The following is an 18,273-nucleotide window of genomic DNA, read 5'->3' as shown; positions in this document are numbered from 1 at the left end:
TATACATAGAAAACATCCATGACTCCGGAACAAATATTAGTGTTCATCACACAAATAAATGTCCTTACCGGGATTCGAACCCAGGACCATCGGCTTAGCAGGCAGGGTCACTACCCACTAGGCCAGACCGGTCGTCTCATATGTCAATAAGGCACAGTTTACCCTATAAATTTATCAAAACCAGTGCCTGTGTCAATTCTTGGGGCTAGATTGGCAAAAGCCGATCCCAGGCTCTTTAAAATGTAATCGGGAAAGCCCTATGTTGAGCATTCAGACATAACTGGAGATAATGCATTAGCAAAGACGCATGGGTACTAAAAAGCATGAATATACATGTAGGCGTTTCCACGGCGTTACATTTTATATGAACGAACGAACGAAAGTAATCAAATCATTCATTCACTTCACAAGTCAGCTGTCAGCAACAATCAGTTTACATCCATTCGTGATGCGACCTCGACGCTCTCGCTAGCCGTCTTTACAAACAAACCACAACAAATACATTCCAATTTCGAACATTTTCAAACTTCAAATCATTATACTTAGTCTCCGGCGCATTTATATAACGATTTTTTAACCTGTATAAAATTGTATTAACAAAATAAGTCATGTTAATAACGATTCTCGCGATTTTTGGGGCGGTGGTATTATTTTTCTCTTTACTCAACTTTCTGTGGACACCATTGGAATTAATATCGTCCTATTTGATGCCCTTTTTTCTGCCATCGGAAGTGGAGCCGTTGTCAAAGCGATTTGGACCTTGGGCGGGTGAGTTAAGGCTCGATTTATGTTTAGTTATTGTTGTTAGGTTAGGTCAGGTTCGGAACCTGTTGCTGACCTAGCCGGTGTATTTTTATATGTTTAATATGCGTTATGAAGTACTTACTTAGGCACCTATTTAAATTAAGCTAACTAGTAAATATATATTCGTTATTGTACCAATAACAATAGATTTTTCATGTAAAACTAAAAATATAACTACCTATTTATCTACCTAGCAACAGGCGGTTGTATTGCTAAAAAGCGATCTCGTCCAAACAACCTTTGGGTAGCGGGAAATAGGTATTAGGTAACTCATATAAAAGTCAACAGGTAGTGTACCTACGCGTCTACGTTATTTGCTTTATCAACTAAACGGCAAATGGCCACATTTTTCCGTTTTGAATTATAAAGTCAAAAGTAAGTAAATAGGTAATGTAAAACGTGACAACAAACAAAGACCACACGTTGGGGAATCAGTAGGACAACAATATGAATTATACTGTTTTATCACTACATACATAGTATAAAACAAAGTCGCTTCCCGCTGTCTGTCTGTCCCTATGTACGCTTAGATCTTTAAAACTACGCAACGGATTTTTATGCGGTTTTTTTATTAGACAGAGTGATTCAAGAGGAAGGTTTATGTATAATTTCTTAACCGTGTAAAGCCGGGGCGGGTCGCTAGTACAGAAATAAATTGGTTTATTAGAAAACACAGTTCCCGCAATGAGGGCGCTACGGGGCCGATTTTTGAATCGAAAATCGATCGAAATTTAAAAATCACGCCCCTGCCGGACGATGGCCTACACATTCGTGACTGCCAAGAACGCAAGAATGGGTGTTCATCTTGTATTGGCACTGAAAGTGTTAAGTTGTTTGTGTATTTGTAAGTTACTAAAGTAATGTATTGATGTATTTATTTCATGTTTGAGCGGTGCTGTGTCCAATGCTCCAAATAAACAAAACCCATTGTAATTGTTTCTTGATTTAATTTGATGAGTATTTGCATGACAATCGAAGTAAAGGTCAGGCAATTAGAATAAGACAGGTATTTAAGAGCGTTCTTGTTCCTTAGCTACTTACTCGAGACAAGGTCATTGGATTAAATGAAAAAACCGGCCAAGTTCGAGTCGACCCGCGTTCCAAGGGTTTCGTACATTAAATCCGACTCGCGCTTGACTGCGCATTTCTAATAGGTTTTCTTGACATCTATAGGTAAAGAACTATATTTGTATTTTTTTTTCAAAATTTTAAACCCAGTAGTAGTTTCGAAGATGAAGGGGAGGGGATGGTCGGACAGACAGGCAGACAGACAGACGCACGAGTGATCCTATAAGGGTTCAGTTTTTTTTGCCTTTCGGTACGGAACCCTAAAAAATAAAAAAAACTGACCAAGAGTAGGTATGTCGGACCAAGCTCAGTGTTGGGTTCCGTAGTAACCGTCACAATAGGCTAAACGGGAGCTATTTCATCATCATCATAAGTCTTAAGAGTCTGGCTCTTGTCGGTGGAGTAATCGCCATTCTGTTCTTCTCTCTGCCGCTGTTTTGAGCTCCTGATAAGTACCTACGTCACTACGTTGATTTTCTCTGTGGCATGTTCAAAAAGTCATCGCGGCAAGCGGGACGTTTTGAAAACTTAAAATGAGACCCATAAAAATGAGACTTACGCAAACGCGTACGTCACGTCGTGCTATCGAATGGAATTTACACTAGGGGTTCCTCCACCATGCACCTCGCACATTATGCGATGTGCCAATCTAAGTATGTACCGTCAGCTGCAGAGAGGTGACCACCCTGGCATAGAAATTTGTTTGCATCATCTCTCTTTGCAGCTGACTGTACATACTTAGATTGGCACATCGCAGCATCATACACTTTATAATATTCAAGTTTAGTTTTTTATCAATCCACTTAAAATGTAAGTATACCTACCTATGCAATTTTATAATGCCTGGTACTCCAAAGGCCTCCTACAAGCATGGTTTACGTAGTTAGAATTAATTATGTAATTATTTTATAATTACTTACAAGGAACTTAGTTGAGTCGCCAAGGAAAATTATTTTATAATGACGTTTCGAATTGGACATAGACATAGATATTTAGGGTTCCGTATCCAAATGGTAAAAACGGGACCCTATTACTAAGACTCCTCTGTACGTCTGTCAGTCTATCTGTCACCAGGCTGTATCTCATGAACCGTGATTTCTGTTGCCGCTATACAGTGCCGGATTAAGGTGTTTTGGTGCCCTAAGCATTTTTAGACCATGGTGCCCCCTGAGGTGGTGCCCCCCTAGGGTCATCAACATTACATTTTCTTGGTAAATTGAGTGACGGTCATTTTCAATCCGTCACATCATTTTATCAAGGAAATTGACAGTGCTGCAGCAGTAACTTTGCAACAGGAATGCTGCTGCAGTCGCCATCCGAATGTCACCCCTCCCTCTCAAAGCTAGCACTACATATTAGTATAAAACAAAATAGGAGGAGGATTTTGATGGAGGGAGACAAGAGGAAGGTTTATGTATATTTGTTAACTCGTGCGAATCCGGGGCGGGTCGCTAGTAACCTTTAAAATGATATTGAAAACGCGAGCGTAGCGAGCGCGAAATTTTTTCGATAGAAAAAACTCAATTCGATAGACAATTGTACATTTCTACTGGACGAGGCCGAAGGCCTAGCTCCGCATAAGGCTGGACGTCCCGAGCGTCCGACCGCGGCACGTTATCATACTTACAACCAATGGCGAAGTGTGAGCAAGGCAGAAAGCCCAGCTGCTAGAGAGGAAAGCTTAGATTTGGATCAAGCCCAAGTGTAATTGAGGCAGAAAATCGACTTTGACGTGAGGTGGAAGGCCTCGCATAAGACATAACGCCGAACTGCAAAAGAGTGGCTTGAAAACGAATCTATAATCTATGTAATCACGACTCTCCTAGTGCGCGACTTGATAGGATAGTTTTCGGCTTCGGCGGGGCCCCTTTTATAACACTTTGACAATTATTAGGTCGTAGGATCGCGGCTATGCAGCAACTTGGCCTGGCCGACAAATCTGGCGTGCAAGAGAGCAAAATACGCTATATAATCGGTAATCTATGTCGAAAAAATCTGCAAGATTTTTTTTTTGGCCATGAGCTTGAGGGCCTCCGTGTATGGTCAAATCAAATGCCTACGATGAAGACGTTCTTACGTGCTCTCACTCTCTTACTCCTACGACCTTTCGTTATTAGATGGGTACTTCTACAAAAAGCTTCATATTGTAGGTAGGTACATACTCCACTAAGACTGCAATGCTAATGCAGCCTGTGCGTTTTTTTTTTGCCTACGTTTTTGGTGCCCCCGTAGATGTGGTGCCCTAAGCACGTGCTTGTTTTGCTTATTGGTTAATCCGGCACTGCCGCTATAACAACAAACACCTACTAAAAAGCACGGAACCCTCGGTGGAGTCCGACTAGCACCTACTTGTCCTTTTTTTCTCACCACAATTACCACAAACATCACATTAGACACATTGATAGAGGAAATTCTGGTCTGAATTATAAATGGATTATTTACGGAGCTGCGTCATTCCTTAGCCTTATTTACTTACACTGCGTTTTGCTTGGGTCAAAAAATTGCGCAGTATATAAAAAATGCGGCTCGATGCTGATAGATGTGATTCCACCCTAAATGACATACAAATAATTTGTATAATTTGTAACAAATTATACAAAATGACTTGGAGCCCGATTCAGATTTACAAACTTGTTATGGGGTTGAACTGGTTTTGACACGACCTTGACGATCGTCTTAGTGATTGGAAATCATTCGCGCGCATTCACTTTACTCGTAATTCGCATGCTCCAATCAGCGAGCAATTTTCATGGTTGTAACAAAATATGATTAGTTAACCAGTAGGTACCTAACAAGCTGTCAAAATTTAACAATTTACGGCGTTATTCATAAACGTCTGCTAAGTTAACCAGCTGATGATCGTCGTTTGTCCCTCTCTATGGCATAACGACAGATAGGGACAAACGACGATCATCAACTGATTAAGTTAGCAGTCGTTTATGAATAGGTAATAACGCCATTTATCTGTATCTCCTGACTCCAGGAATCCTAAACACTTGCCCATTGTCAATAGCTTCGGCTGAGTAGGTTATTCTTATAATTAGATTAGTGAATATAACCCAACTTAACTGGTTGTATTTTTAATGCCTAACTAATTACCTTTGTATATTAAATGTTATTATGTAATATGTATAGGTACTTTAGTTCTTAGCTCTTAAGTGTATTGCAATACCCTCACAGGGTTTGTTGAGACATGTAATGATTTACATATAAGACCTTTTGTACACACACTAAGCAAGGAATAAATGAAAATGAAATCGCTGGCAAAGGACTTGAACGGAGCCAAGTTCAAACCTTGGCCTTATTATACGACTAAATGCATTATTTACGCTACGTCATTCCTTTGACAGCCGTGTCTAACTGCATTGGGTTAGAATACTAGTTTATCTGCGCGACTTGGTTTGCTTAGATTCTACGCCGTAGAATGGTGATGATCCTCAAATTATATAGCTGGTCAACCAAATCTTGTCAGTAAAACAAGGCGCGAAATTCAAATTTTCTATAAAACGATATCCCTACGCGCCTACATTTTTCAAATTTGCCGCCTTTTTCTACTGTCAAGATCTGGTTGACCACTTGGTCAACTTATATCTTATCTTATCTTATATATACTTATATCTCCATACCAAATTTCATCTAAGCAGCGTGAATCCACAGATCTCTCACAGATCCACTATTTAACATGACAGATGCATACGATATGAAATTATGCAGACCTCAAAGGTCGACTGCTTTTACTATAGCGTCTAACTACCTACCTATGTATAAAGATGCATCATTGTAGGGCAGGAGGCCAATTCTGAGTTAACAAACTGTTAAGGGTTTGATTTTGTTTTGATACTTACGTACGACATTGGCAATCGATCACATTAATTGGTGCGCGTGGCGCGTGATACATTGTGATGGAATGTCTTAACAAGATCAAAACTTTAACAAAATTAATCAGAATCAGTCTTCTGCTCGCGGAAGTCGCAGCTTGTTTGCGTATGATCACTATTTATTTACGTCTGATCAATATTTAATATCGTGATTAGTCTAGTCTTTGTTGATAAGACGACTACAAGGCAAGGATAAAAAATCCTGACAAGTGACAAGTAACTCGCCCACCGAGGATTCCGTACTTTTTAGTATTTGTTGTTATAGCGGCAATAGAAATACATCTGTGAAAATTTCTACTGTCTAGCTATCACGGTTCAAGAGATACAGCGTGGTGACAGACAAAGACAGACAGACAAACGGACAGTAGTATTAGTAATAGGGTCCCGTTTTTACGGGTACGGAACCCTAAAAACCGACCAAAGCAAGTGCGAATCAACACCAAAGAATCATGTACTTAAACGTATAAAGTGCCATTCAATAGAACTTGCTAATTAGCAAGTTCTGTTAACTATGTAAACAAAAGTTACTAGTAATTTGACATTCAGTGTCAATTTTAGTATGGCGGTTTGTTTACATAGTTAGCAAGTTCTATTGAATGACACTACGTTCCAGCCATCAGTATCCGACAATTCTATTTTTTTATCCAAGAAAATAAGGGTAGGAAGCCGATTTCTTAATGTGGCAACACTGTGCAATGCCTAAAGTGGACTCCAGACGAGACAATTTTTCGCCAATCTGATGAAATAGTCCGATCAAATCAGGACGTGCGGACGCAAACGCCAATTTGATTCCGCGATCAAATCAGCAGGTGCGGACACAAATATGCCAATTTTCGAAGTTAATAGTATCTATGGAATGCAAATGCTGATTAAATTGTGTACGTGTGGACGCTAGATGAGATTGGCGCCAATTATTTTCCTGATCAAATCGGTCCATTTGCCCAGCTCGTCTGGACTCTGCTTTACTTTAACAAAATTTGATGGACTTTACACATCTCACGTAGGAGTAATAGGTACCTAAGGGCCACTTGTATACCTAACTTGTATAGTACGGCTCTTCTGAGGTGAACTTTTCGCTTCGAACCTTAATCTTTCAAACAAAGGCCATTGTCTCTATTATCGCAAAACCGCTTGCTCCCGACTTAGCACGTGCCAGTACAACAATCATATTGAAAAACTACCGGTATCGTCATAGTATTAAGGTTCAAATTTAGTGTCACTGATATTCTAGATATTACGTTTTGGTAGTGTAGGACGATAAACCGCCCCGAAGCGATACGGCGCTCATATTATTTTGATACTTAGTGTGGTGTTAAAAATGAAACGTGGTTATTTATTATATTGTTTTATTTAAATTATTAGCTTGCAGTGGTCAATGTAATAATTTACAAAGGTGCAGCTGCAAGCATTGTTATTTTTTCTTATCTTTAAAATAACGATACTGTGAAATTAGCACCTCTGATGTGATGCCGACGCATAGTGACAATAAAAACACTGATAAGGCAAACGTGGAGCTTTGAAGCGTACAGCTTTTCTAACAAAACGTCACGTGTCAACGGTCAGAAGAAAGGTCGGTTATAATATAAGAAAGAAATTGATTATATCTGATTTTTTATGACACGATTTTATCTAGTAGTACGTATAACTGTTTATATACCTACACGGAAAAATGTTGATTATACCTATGTTAAACTTATTAAATCTTAAATTTACATTGTTACCTTAGATTTTGTTATATAACAAATATACAAAATTATCATAAATAACCGGGTTTCATTTTTAACACCACACTAAGTATCAAAATAATATGAGTGCCGTATCGCTTCGGGGCGGTCTATCGTCCTACACTACCAAAACGTAATATCTAGAATATCAGTGACATTAAATTTGAACCTTAATACTATGACGATACCGGTTGTTTTTCAATATGAATGTTGTACTGGCACGTGCTAAGTCGGGAGCAAGCGGTTTTGCGATAATTGAGACAATGGCCTTTGTTTGAAAGATTAAGGTTCGAAGCGAAAAGTTCACCTCAGAAGAGCCATACTATACCATCCCACTAAACCCGGGGTTCACCGGTTAAACCGTTAACCCAGTGTCAAATTGTACTGGTAACCATAACAACTCCAGGTTTAACCAGTTAACCCCGGGTTAGTAAATGGTGCAGGTGGCCCTGAGTATAAGTACCAAACTCATTAAACACCGTGTGACACATCACGTAGGGCCCATTTGCATTGCACACCGTCGTGATATACGTGCAGTGACTCGTAGTGCACTTATAAGCACGGTGAAAGGCAGATCCATTGTTTATCTGTGCACTAAGTGCATTACGTAAGAGTAGGTTACGCGTAGGCTATGCCGGGTCATGCACTGAACTGGGGTTACTATACATATATCTATTTATATCTATAATTAGGATTTAAGGCCCGGATCTAGAGACCTAGGGCCCCAAGGCACTAAGAATTTAGTTTAATTTAGTGCCTTGGGGCCCTAGGGAGGCCTTGTCCATCTCAAAACCATTTCAAGTTAGGTTGGTCCGACTTGTTGTTGTTATATACATTATTCAGTCCTTAGACCAAGGACCAGTCTTCTAATCACTAATAAACATAGACTACCTAACTTCACTATCGTATCATCTTACCGTTCTCAACCATCTCGTTGTCTCGTAAGTCGTAATGACACAAAATTGTTGCCTTGCGAAACCCCGCTCGCGCTGTATAAAACGAAAATTATGGCTAGAGTATGCCGCTTGCGGTTTTACAAAACTTAGCATCGCAGAATTGTTTACTGGTCATTTTGCATTTAGTACTTAAGTACGTTGACTGTTTCTCAAGTGAGTTTTTGTACATAAAGGTACGTCGTACGTCCATGCATTATCATGCCATGCATCTGGGCTATCTGAAGCTATAATACCGATTGCACGCTTAATTAGCATAACTCGCATCGGAAAGCTGAAAGCATGCGTACGCATCTTCATACTAACGAGCAATTTCTCATATATAAAATGCGGCTCGATGCTGACAGATGTGATTCCACCCTAAAGCAAATATGCGGTCCTATACCTATCGTATAATAATTATATTAATTATAAAAACGTATTTTCAAGCACGTGACGTACAAATTGAGATAGAGTCGGCTAAGCTCTCTGCAATGACAAAATGAGGCAATTTTCATTATTAATGACAAATTTCTATGAAAATATTTAAAGTCACTATTAAAAAGTCAGCTTACACGGACTAAACATTTTTTGCGACTTTATACTAATAAAAGTGGGCTTGTAGGAATTGCTATTGATAGAAAAAACATTAAACAAATTAAATAAAAACTTATTTATAAATAGGGTTGAAAATGGCCTCCGTATTTTTTTATTCTCTGGGACCACGAGTGCAACGTCTATACCTAAATGCGAATATGGATATGGGTTCAATCAGAAATTAGCCCTTAACTTGTAATGTCCACTAGAGAGACGTAAACCTATTTCTGTGTAAGTATAAAATCGTAGTTTAAACAATATATTAATTATGTGCATTGTTTACTTGCAGCGGTGACGGGCTGCACGGACGGCATCGGCAAGCATTACTCCCTCGAGCTGGCCAAACGAGGGCTGAACCTCGTCCTCATCAGTCGCAACCCGGAGAAACTACACGCCGTGGCCAAGGAGATAGGTAAGCCAAGGGAATTTGTCGACATTCGTCTCAACTTTAATAACTCCACGGCCGACTTCGGCCACGGCGACTGTTGTCAGCTCCGTTGCTGTCGCTGCTGTGCTCGCAAGTGGCTGATGTAGCCGATCTTGTTGGTAAAAGTTCGCGAACATTGCGGGCATGTGAGTTAACATAGTTAATATAGTTATAGGGTATTGCCGCAGGTGGTCTGGCTTTTATTCTATCACGCTTGGCATCAAGCTCCAAGCGCCGCCGAGATTCAAAATCGGTTATCTTGGCATTTAGTGCAGCCCGCCATTCCGTACGCACGGCTGCCTGCTGATCCCATTGCGAGGGCTCTACCTACGCCACACTTGGTCACATTCTTTGCCACCCAGCCAAACAAGAGATCAGCTTTTCGGCACTGAATGTGTTAAGCACATCTTTGTACCTGAGGAATTGGCTGCCCTGTTTCCTCTTGCCTCAAGCTCAAGTATTTTTTGCATGTCAAATATTGTTAAAGATGTTCTGGTATGTCGTGAAACGGAAAACGACTCTAGCTCGGGCGTGACATCGAGCGCAAGCGCGACGTCGGTACTCGGTACCGTTGCAACGCGTGGATCTATAGATGGTTAAGCAAATCTTGTCAGTAGAAAAAGGCGCAAAATTCAAATTTTCTATGGGACGATATCAAGGGATAGCAAGGGGCGCCTACATTTTTAAAATTTGCCGCCTTTTTCTACTGACAAGATCTGCTTGACCATCTATAATTGACCTGATTGATTGAATGAGTAATTTTTATTATTTACCAAAGGTAGCGTACTTATGGCGTGATAAATTACGATTCGTTTACCTGGCAGATTCCACGGAAAGTCAAACAAAACTATTGGGTGCTAGATACGGTCTACGGAGTCATATATATTTGGTGAAACTGAGCCGAATATAATCAATCGATTTGTTTTTGTGACGCGAAGACGAGATTACCAAAAAAACTAGTCGGGTTAAGGTTTTTCAAACATTGAAAGTTTTCATTGTTAAGATATTTTTTACATTTTCAATTGATTTTTTGAAAGCAAAAACAGAGGAAAAAAAATTGACGCACACACTGTCACTGTATACACGGCGTTATTCATAAACCTCTGCTAAGTTAATTAGCTGATGATCATCGTTTGTCCCTCTCTATGGCATAACGACAGATAGGGACAAACGACGATCATCAACTGATTAAGTTAGCAGCCGTTTATGAATAACGCCATTAATTGTTATGCTATTCACATTTAAATTGACTTAGAACTATTAGAAGCGTAAAATAATTACTTAAATTTATATTCCATTGTACTCCTTATTATTATTATGATCACAATCATTGGGTAGTATCTTCTAATTAAGTCCTAATTAGACTTCCTAGTTACTAGGTGAATAAGCAAAAAAGATGATGAGTCGGAACAGTCATTTTGCAAATAATTTTGCATTTGCTTGAAGTTAGATACAATATATATTATTCATTAGCTAATACAAGTATATTAAATTAAATTAAATTATATTAAAATTTATTTCAGGCAAGACCCATATGTGTTAGTATACATTATTAAATCAAATTCGGTTAATACATAGGAATATAAATTATATTAAAAATTAAATTACAGTTACAATAACAAAAAACGAATACAACATTCATATTACAAATAAATTAAATTTAATTAAATTGTCCTCTGTCTTATCACTATCATAATTTACAAAGCTGGAGTGCAGACCGATCCATCTACGCATCATCGGTGAGTCCCACCTCCCGGCAAATACCTTCAGGATGCTACTCGGACTCCCCAGCAGCCTATCGAGCAAGGAGGCACAGCGTTTCCTTATAATCGCATGGAAGCCATCAACGCTTGCCTCCGCAAACATGCCCGATGCACTACACCTCCTTCGAAAACCAAGCAACATCCTGAAGGCATCATTATATTGCACTCGAAGAGCGCTGTACGTCCTCTGCGTATAATTGACCCATAGGTTACAGGTGTAGAAGCACTGGCAGTATGCCCTGAATAGAGTTATTTTGACTTCCTTAGTGCACCCAAAACCTACGTGCCAACATATTGCAGCGGACGGACAGCGCCCTTCTCTCCCTCTCGATGTATACGAGGGGTGTTCAAAATATTCTCGGTATGAGAATGAAAACAAACAAGTACGAAAAGTTTGATATTTTTATTTTTCAATATACTCCCCCCCTATGTTCATACACTTAAAAGATCGATCAATTATTTTTTTTAATCCCTCGTAAAAATATTTTTTATCTTTCGTGTAAAAATGCTCCTCCACTGCCGCCTTCAATGCTTCATCGTCAGAAAATTTATTTCCACGCAGATCCTTTTTAAGATTGGGGAGCAAAAAGAAGTCGCTGGGGGCTAAGTCCGGACTATACGGTGGGTGAGTAACAGTTTTAAACCCACATTCAACAATAGCTGCCTTGGCAATTGAGCAGTATGGACGGGGGCGTTGTCATGCAGAAGCAGAATACCTTTGGTTAACTTTCCTCGCCTCTTTTCTTTAATTACATCCTTTAATTGACGTAGAATGTTAGCGTAGTACTGTCCTGTGATATTTACACCTTTTTCTTTATAATCGATTAGTAATACTCCTTCACAATCCCAAAATATCGTGGCCATGACCTTGCCAGCTGAAGGGATGACCTTGAACTTCTTGGGATGAGCTGAACCCTTAATGTGCCACTGCATGGACTCTTGTTTACTCTCTGGGTCATAATGATGAACCCAGGTTTCATCTCCAGTAACTATTCTTTGCAGCACCTCATCAGGATTTTCACCGCACAGGTCAATAAAATCGGAACAACAAGCTACACGCATGTTTTTTTGAAGCCGAGTCAGCATTCGCGGAACCCATCTTGCACTTACTTTTGACATATTAAGATGGTCATGTATAATATCATGTACGGTACCAATAGAGAGATTGGTTACTTGTGCTATAGATTTTACCTTCACTCGACCATCTTCCAATATAAGTTTTTCCACTTTATCAATACTTTCTTGTGAAGTAGCTACTACAGGCCGGCCAGGTCTAGGGTCATCTTCAATACTCTCCCTTCCGCGTTTAAACTCGCTTGACCACTTTTGAATGGTAGATAAAGAAGGAGCAGACTCACGGTAAACACAATCCATTTCCTCTTTTATGGTTTTTTGATTTTTACCCTGTTTTGTCAAGAATTTTATCACGCATCGATGTTCTAATTTAGTTAACATTGTCAATTCGCACAGGATGTTCATGTTTGTTCAGCAATTGCAGAAAAACAAAAGACTATCTCGGTTCGAATTATACTTTTTTTTAATGTCAATGAATAAACCTTAGCGGCCAGTAACGAAAGAAATTTTAGAAGAGGTCGTAAGATATCAATACCGAGAATATTTTGAACGCCCCTCGTATATCTTAATTATGCTAATTTTACCGTGGTAATTAATGTTTTTTGGCAGGTAGTGGCTACTTAATTATACTCTGGCTATACTTAACTTAATAGACTATTAAGTATTAGGTATTTTAATACCTAGTTAAAACAAAATTAAGTTATTTTTCCGCTTTGTAGCGAAATGCGCCCTACGAGTCCTACAACCTACGAACGGAGAACCCATCTAGCGACGGGTCGCTGGCAATGTGTTAAACAAATAACTATATTCTTTAATTTATATGCAGGTAATATATCAAGAAATCGTATGATGCGACTTGTGACCTGCAGTAACCCGTAAAGACCAAGGCCGTTTCTTAAACCTAGCTTATTCGATTATAATCTTTTTATTAAAGTCTAAGTTTAGCTATTTTTAATTTACAATTACCTGCGTGATGTGTTTGAATGCTCGTAATCAAGTTTTTGTGGATACTTCGATTTTTTTTTGATGTTTAGAACATCCTGTTACGTTAAGTACCTAAAGTGAGTAAATAAATATAGCTTTATCTCATTAGTAGGTGATTATCACTTGGGTTTAATGGCACTTTTCTTTTTGTATCGAAAAATTTCTAAACCTTACTAATTCAGCTCGTATGTGATGGCCCAAACCAACCCATACTCAGCCACTTATAACGTACTAAAGACATATATGTATATGTCGTTAGTACGTATATATATGTCTTAAATAAATCAAATCAATTTAGGTAATCACCTGTTACAATGTAAAAAGGTAGAAGCTCTTAAACTCTTGGCCAGGTGGCAATTTTATTGCTTCAACAAATAACTTGAGAGGATTTAGGTTAAAGTAATAAAATATTATGTTAGGTACGAGGGGTGTTCAAAATATTCTCGGTATGAGAATGAAAACAAACAAGTACGAAAAGTTTGATATTTTTATTTTTCAATATACTCCCCCCCTATGTTCATACACTTAAAAGATCGATCAATTATTTTTTTTAATCCTGCATAAAAATATTTTTTATCTTTGGTGTAAAAATGCTCCTCCACTGCCGCCTTCAATGCTTCATCATCGGAAAATTTATTTCCACGCAGATCCTTTTTAAGATTGGGGAACAAAAAGAAGTCGCTGGGGGCTAAGTCCGGACTATACGGTGGGTGAGTAACAGTTTCAAACCCACATTCAACAATAGCTGCCTTGGCAATATGAGCAGTATGGACGGGGGCGTTGTCATGCAGAAGCATAACACCTTTGGTTAACTTTCCTCGCCTCTTTTCTTTGATTGCATCCTTTAATTGACGTAGAATGTTAGCGTAGTACTGTCCTGTGATATTTACACCTTTTTCTTTATAATCGATCAGTAATACTCCTTCACAATCCCAAAATATCGTGGCCATGACCTTGCCAGCTGAAGGGATGACCTTGAACTTCTTGGGATGAGCTGAACCCTTAATGTGCCACTGCATGGACTCTTGTTTACTCTCTGGGTCATAATGATGAACCCAGGTTTCATCTCCAGTAACTATTCTTTGCAGCACCTCATCAGGATTTTCACCGCACAGGTCAATAAAATCGGAACAACAAGCTACACGCATGTCTTTTTGAAGCCGAGTCAGCATTCGCGGAACCCATCTTGCACTTACTTTTGACATATTAAGATGGTCATGGATAATATCATGTACGGTACCAATAGAGAGATTGGTTACTTGTGCTATAGATTTTACCTTCACTCGACCATCTTCCAATATAAGTTTTTCCACATTATCAATATTTTCTTGTGAAGTAGCTACTACAGGCCGGCCAGGTCTAGGGTCGTCTTCAACACTCTCCCTTCCACGTTTAAACTAGCTTGACCACTTTTGAATGGTAGATAAAGAAGGAGCAGACTCACGGTAAACACAATCCATTTCCTCTTTTATGGTTTTTTGATTTTTACCCAGTTTTGTCAAGAATTTTATCACGCATCGATGTTCTAATTTAGTTAACATTGTCAATTCCCACATGATGTTCATGTTTGTTCAGCAATTGCAGAAAAACAAAAGAACATCTCGGTTCGAATTATACTTTTTTTTAATGTCAATGAATAAACCTTAGCGGCCAGTAACGAAAGAAATTTTAGAAGAGGTTGTAAGATATCAATACCGAGAATATTTTGAACGCCCCTCGTATCTTGCAATTTTGTATGATGGTAGGTAGAGGTATAACTACCTAAAACAATGTGACACTGTCGTACAGACGATAGCTAAGGTACTTATTGTATGCCTATGTTTATTATATGTGGTACGGCCACTATCAGATGTGTCGAAGCGGCTAAGGCGTTCTTAAATAGAAATTATAGTAAGGTACATTTTTCGAATAATTTATGAATTATCTTATCAATTACCGTCAAACGGGGTGTACAGGTTATTTTTGCTTCTTGATCAGACACACCCACAAAATCTTAACTGAACTATATATAATATTTGGTGTTTCCAGAGCAGACCCATCACGTGAAAACCAAGATCATCGTAGCGGACTTCACGCAGGGCGCCGAGATATACCCCCACATAGAGAAACAGCTCAAGGACCTAGACTTGGGGATTTTAGGTGAGATACTACATCGTTTTTTAACTTTTCAAAATTCGTGGGTTCTAGCCTTGGTTGTGCTGTCTGTTCGAAAAAAAGAAAAAAATATGACTAAAAATTCGGCCATCCTTACCATAGGTCCTACTTAGTCTCGTACATTGCGAAAAGTGAAAGTTTCTAACCACCCATCAACCTATACGTTTAATAGGTACATTGCTAAACCATAGCCATTAATGTTTAAGTGCCTAATTGCTATGATAATGATGTAATTTAAGAAGGTACCTAATTCTAAAACATTGTAACAGAGCTAATTAATGTAGGTAAATTTATTACCTACATTTATTACCTACCTACCTAATACCTACATAAACATAGATAACATAAACATAAAGACCGACTTACACATTCAAATATAAGTGCAAAAAAATAAACAAAATATAATATAATACTGTAGTAGGTATTCAATGAAACACCACGCCCACGAGTCCTTGACAACTGATTTATTAAAACATAAGGGTACCCGAATCTTACAGATTAATAAAAATTAAATAATCCTCCTTCGAATATTCTTAATTTTCTTTCCAGTAAACAACGTAGGCCTAAACTACGAATGTCCCGTCGAGCTGTGCTGCGTTCCCCCGTCCCGATCCTGGGACCTAATCATCGTCAACGTAGGCGCAGCGACCATGCTCACCCGCGCCATGCTGCCTTACATGGCGACCCGGGGGCGGGGGGCCGTCGTTAATATATCTTCGTCGTCGGAGCTGCAGCCTATGCCGCTTATGGCGGTGTATGGAGCCACTAAGGTTGTCCCTCTCTCTTGCGTAATCAATCTATGTCGTATGCAGCATCTCCTCTCTTTCCTATCATTAGCAATGTCACTCTAACGCAGACTTACGTCGGGTGAAGTACTTTAATTCAAAGTTCATTAATTATCGTATCAGAAAGCCAAGTACTTCGTAGTTTTAAAGACGCAAACGAATTCCACACCACCGTACTAGTGTTGATGTTGTTGGTGTTCAGGAGTTACGCTTTATGGTATGATGGTGGTGTTAGGACAGTTTTAACATCAAAAAGTAAAACGCGATTGTCACCAAAATACATAATACCAAGATACATGTGTTCTACGCGAAATGCCTAACATAAATCAGCAATGGCCTATATTTTCTAACAATCCTGTTATTTCGACAGGCGTACCTCCGTAGCTTCACGCACGCCATCCGCGAAGAATACGCCCCGAAGGGTATCTACGTGCAACACGTGGCGCCTTTCTTCGTATCCACCAAGATGAACGCCTTCTCCGCCACGGTCATGGCAGGCGGGCCGTTAGTACCCACACCAGAAGCATACGCGAGATATGCAGTCGCTATGTTAGGAAGAGTACAGGACACGACGGGGTACTGGGTCCATGGAGTGCAGGTTAGTATAACTGTACGGATCCGGTTAGAAGGACCATTAGCCACGGGCCTTCTTCGTGTCTACCAAGATGAACGCCTTCTCCGCCACCGTGTTGGCCGGCGGGCCGTTAGTACCCACACCAGAGGCATACGCGAGATATGCAGTCGCTATGTTAGGAAGAGTACAGGACACTACGGGGTACTGGGTCCATGGAGTGCAGGTTAGTATAACTGTACGGATCCGGTTAGAAGGACCATTAGCACGTGGCGCCTTCTTCGTGTCACGGTCATGGCCGGTATACCGTTAGTCAGGTATTAGGTACCCACGCCTGAAGCTTAATGCGATATATGCGGTGGCGATGTTAGGACGGGTGCAGTCACAACGGGATATTGGGTACATGGAATTTAGGTTAGTAATTACTACCTAAATAGAATAGAATAGAAATGGTTTATTTGGTGTTGAAATACATGCTTGACCTATAATACATCTTATTCTAGTACAAGACACCAAAATGGATGCCACTCAGCATATGCCGATGACTAATGTCCTTACGCTGGTTTTCAGGGCAACCAATTAAAATACACATAGGCATTAAAATACGCATAAATCTGGCGGCCTAGCCAAGCTGACAATCGCTATCGCTTCGCCATCCAATCGCTTTGTCTCTCTCTCTTCCATATTCGTGTGACAGTGACAGTAATTACGGAGCGTAAGCGATTGGCCCGTTGCCTACGCGGCCTGTACAATGACATCCGTAGACCGTAAACGAACATTTGCGACTCGTAAACGGATCCTAAATTATGATTTGTTTTCAAAATGACGGGCGTTTTCCGAGCCTTAGTGCCAACTGACCTTAAATGAATCCCTCCTGTTGCAGGCTTTCTTCACCCAGTTGGCGCCAGTCTGGTTCCGCACGAAGGTCGCCTGGCACCTCAACCAGGGATTCCGGCAAGAGTATCTACGAAACCAGAAGGCGCAATAGGCTAGGACACAAATGTCGTGCGAAATTCAACTTTCTCTCAATTTAATACGGTTGACAATCCAATATCATCTCAGTATAATACTCTTCCTCATATTATTATTATTTGTATCTCCTTGGATATCACGGGCCTATAATCCCGGTTTTTTGATAGGCTTGCGTGGGGACACAGATCCAACACGTAGAGGCCCCTTGGAGAGCTTTAATGTCATGTAGAACGCCTGCTGGAACCCGTTCACAGGTGCAACAATAGACACCCATGAACCGGTCTCAGCAGGCATTGGGACTATTGTAGAAAAAGAGAACAGTATACTGGTCTATGGATTGAAGTTTGGGTGGACTATGAGACTGGGTTATTACTTGAAATAAATATTCGGTTATTCCTCATATTATTATTACGATTGCTCAAAATTTATTTTAGACACTTAGCATTGATTTGGATCCTGGTCGGGTCTAATTCATTTTAGTTACATACTTCTAAATTCCGTTTTGTAGTTGTGAACGTATAGGTATAGGAGAAATTCATA

The 18,273-nt window shown here is 39.7% G+C and overlaps 1 protein-coding gene across 1 annotated transcript; it reads left to right on the top strand.

Moving 5' to 3' along the window:
* The first annotated feature begins 564 nt into the window (after nucleotides 1-564).
* Nucleotides 565-17,775, top strand: LOC134648359 (inactive hydroxysteroid dehydrogenase-like protein 1). Its single transcript, XM_063502877.1, has 6 exons — nucleotides 565-768; nucleotides 9,293-9,415; nucleotides 15,280-15,390; nucleotides 15,955-16,175; nucleotides 16,561-16,788; nucleotides 17,645-17,775. The coding sequence occupies exons 1-6, from the start codon at nucleotides 609-611 to the stop codon at nucleotides 17,747-17,749; spliced, it is 948 nt and encodes a 315-aa protein (XP_063358947.1). The 5' UTR covers nucleotides 565-608; the 3' UTR covers nucleotides 17,750-17,775.
* The last annotated feature ends 498 nt before the right edge of the window (nucleotides 17,776-18,273 follow it).

This window comes from Cydia amplana, chromosome 5, assembly GCF_948474715.1.
Source record: "Cydia amplana chromosome 5, ilCydAmpl1.1, whole genome shotgun sequence".
Classification (NCBI taxonomy): domain Eukaryota; kingdom Metazoa; phylum Arthropoda; class Insecta; order Lepidoptera; family Tortricidae; genus Cydia; species Cydia amplana.
The sequence above is the reverse complement of the archived record's forward strand: the minus strand, read 5'-3'. Positions and strand labels throughout refer to the sequence as shown.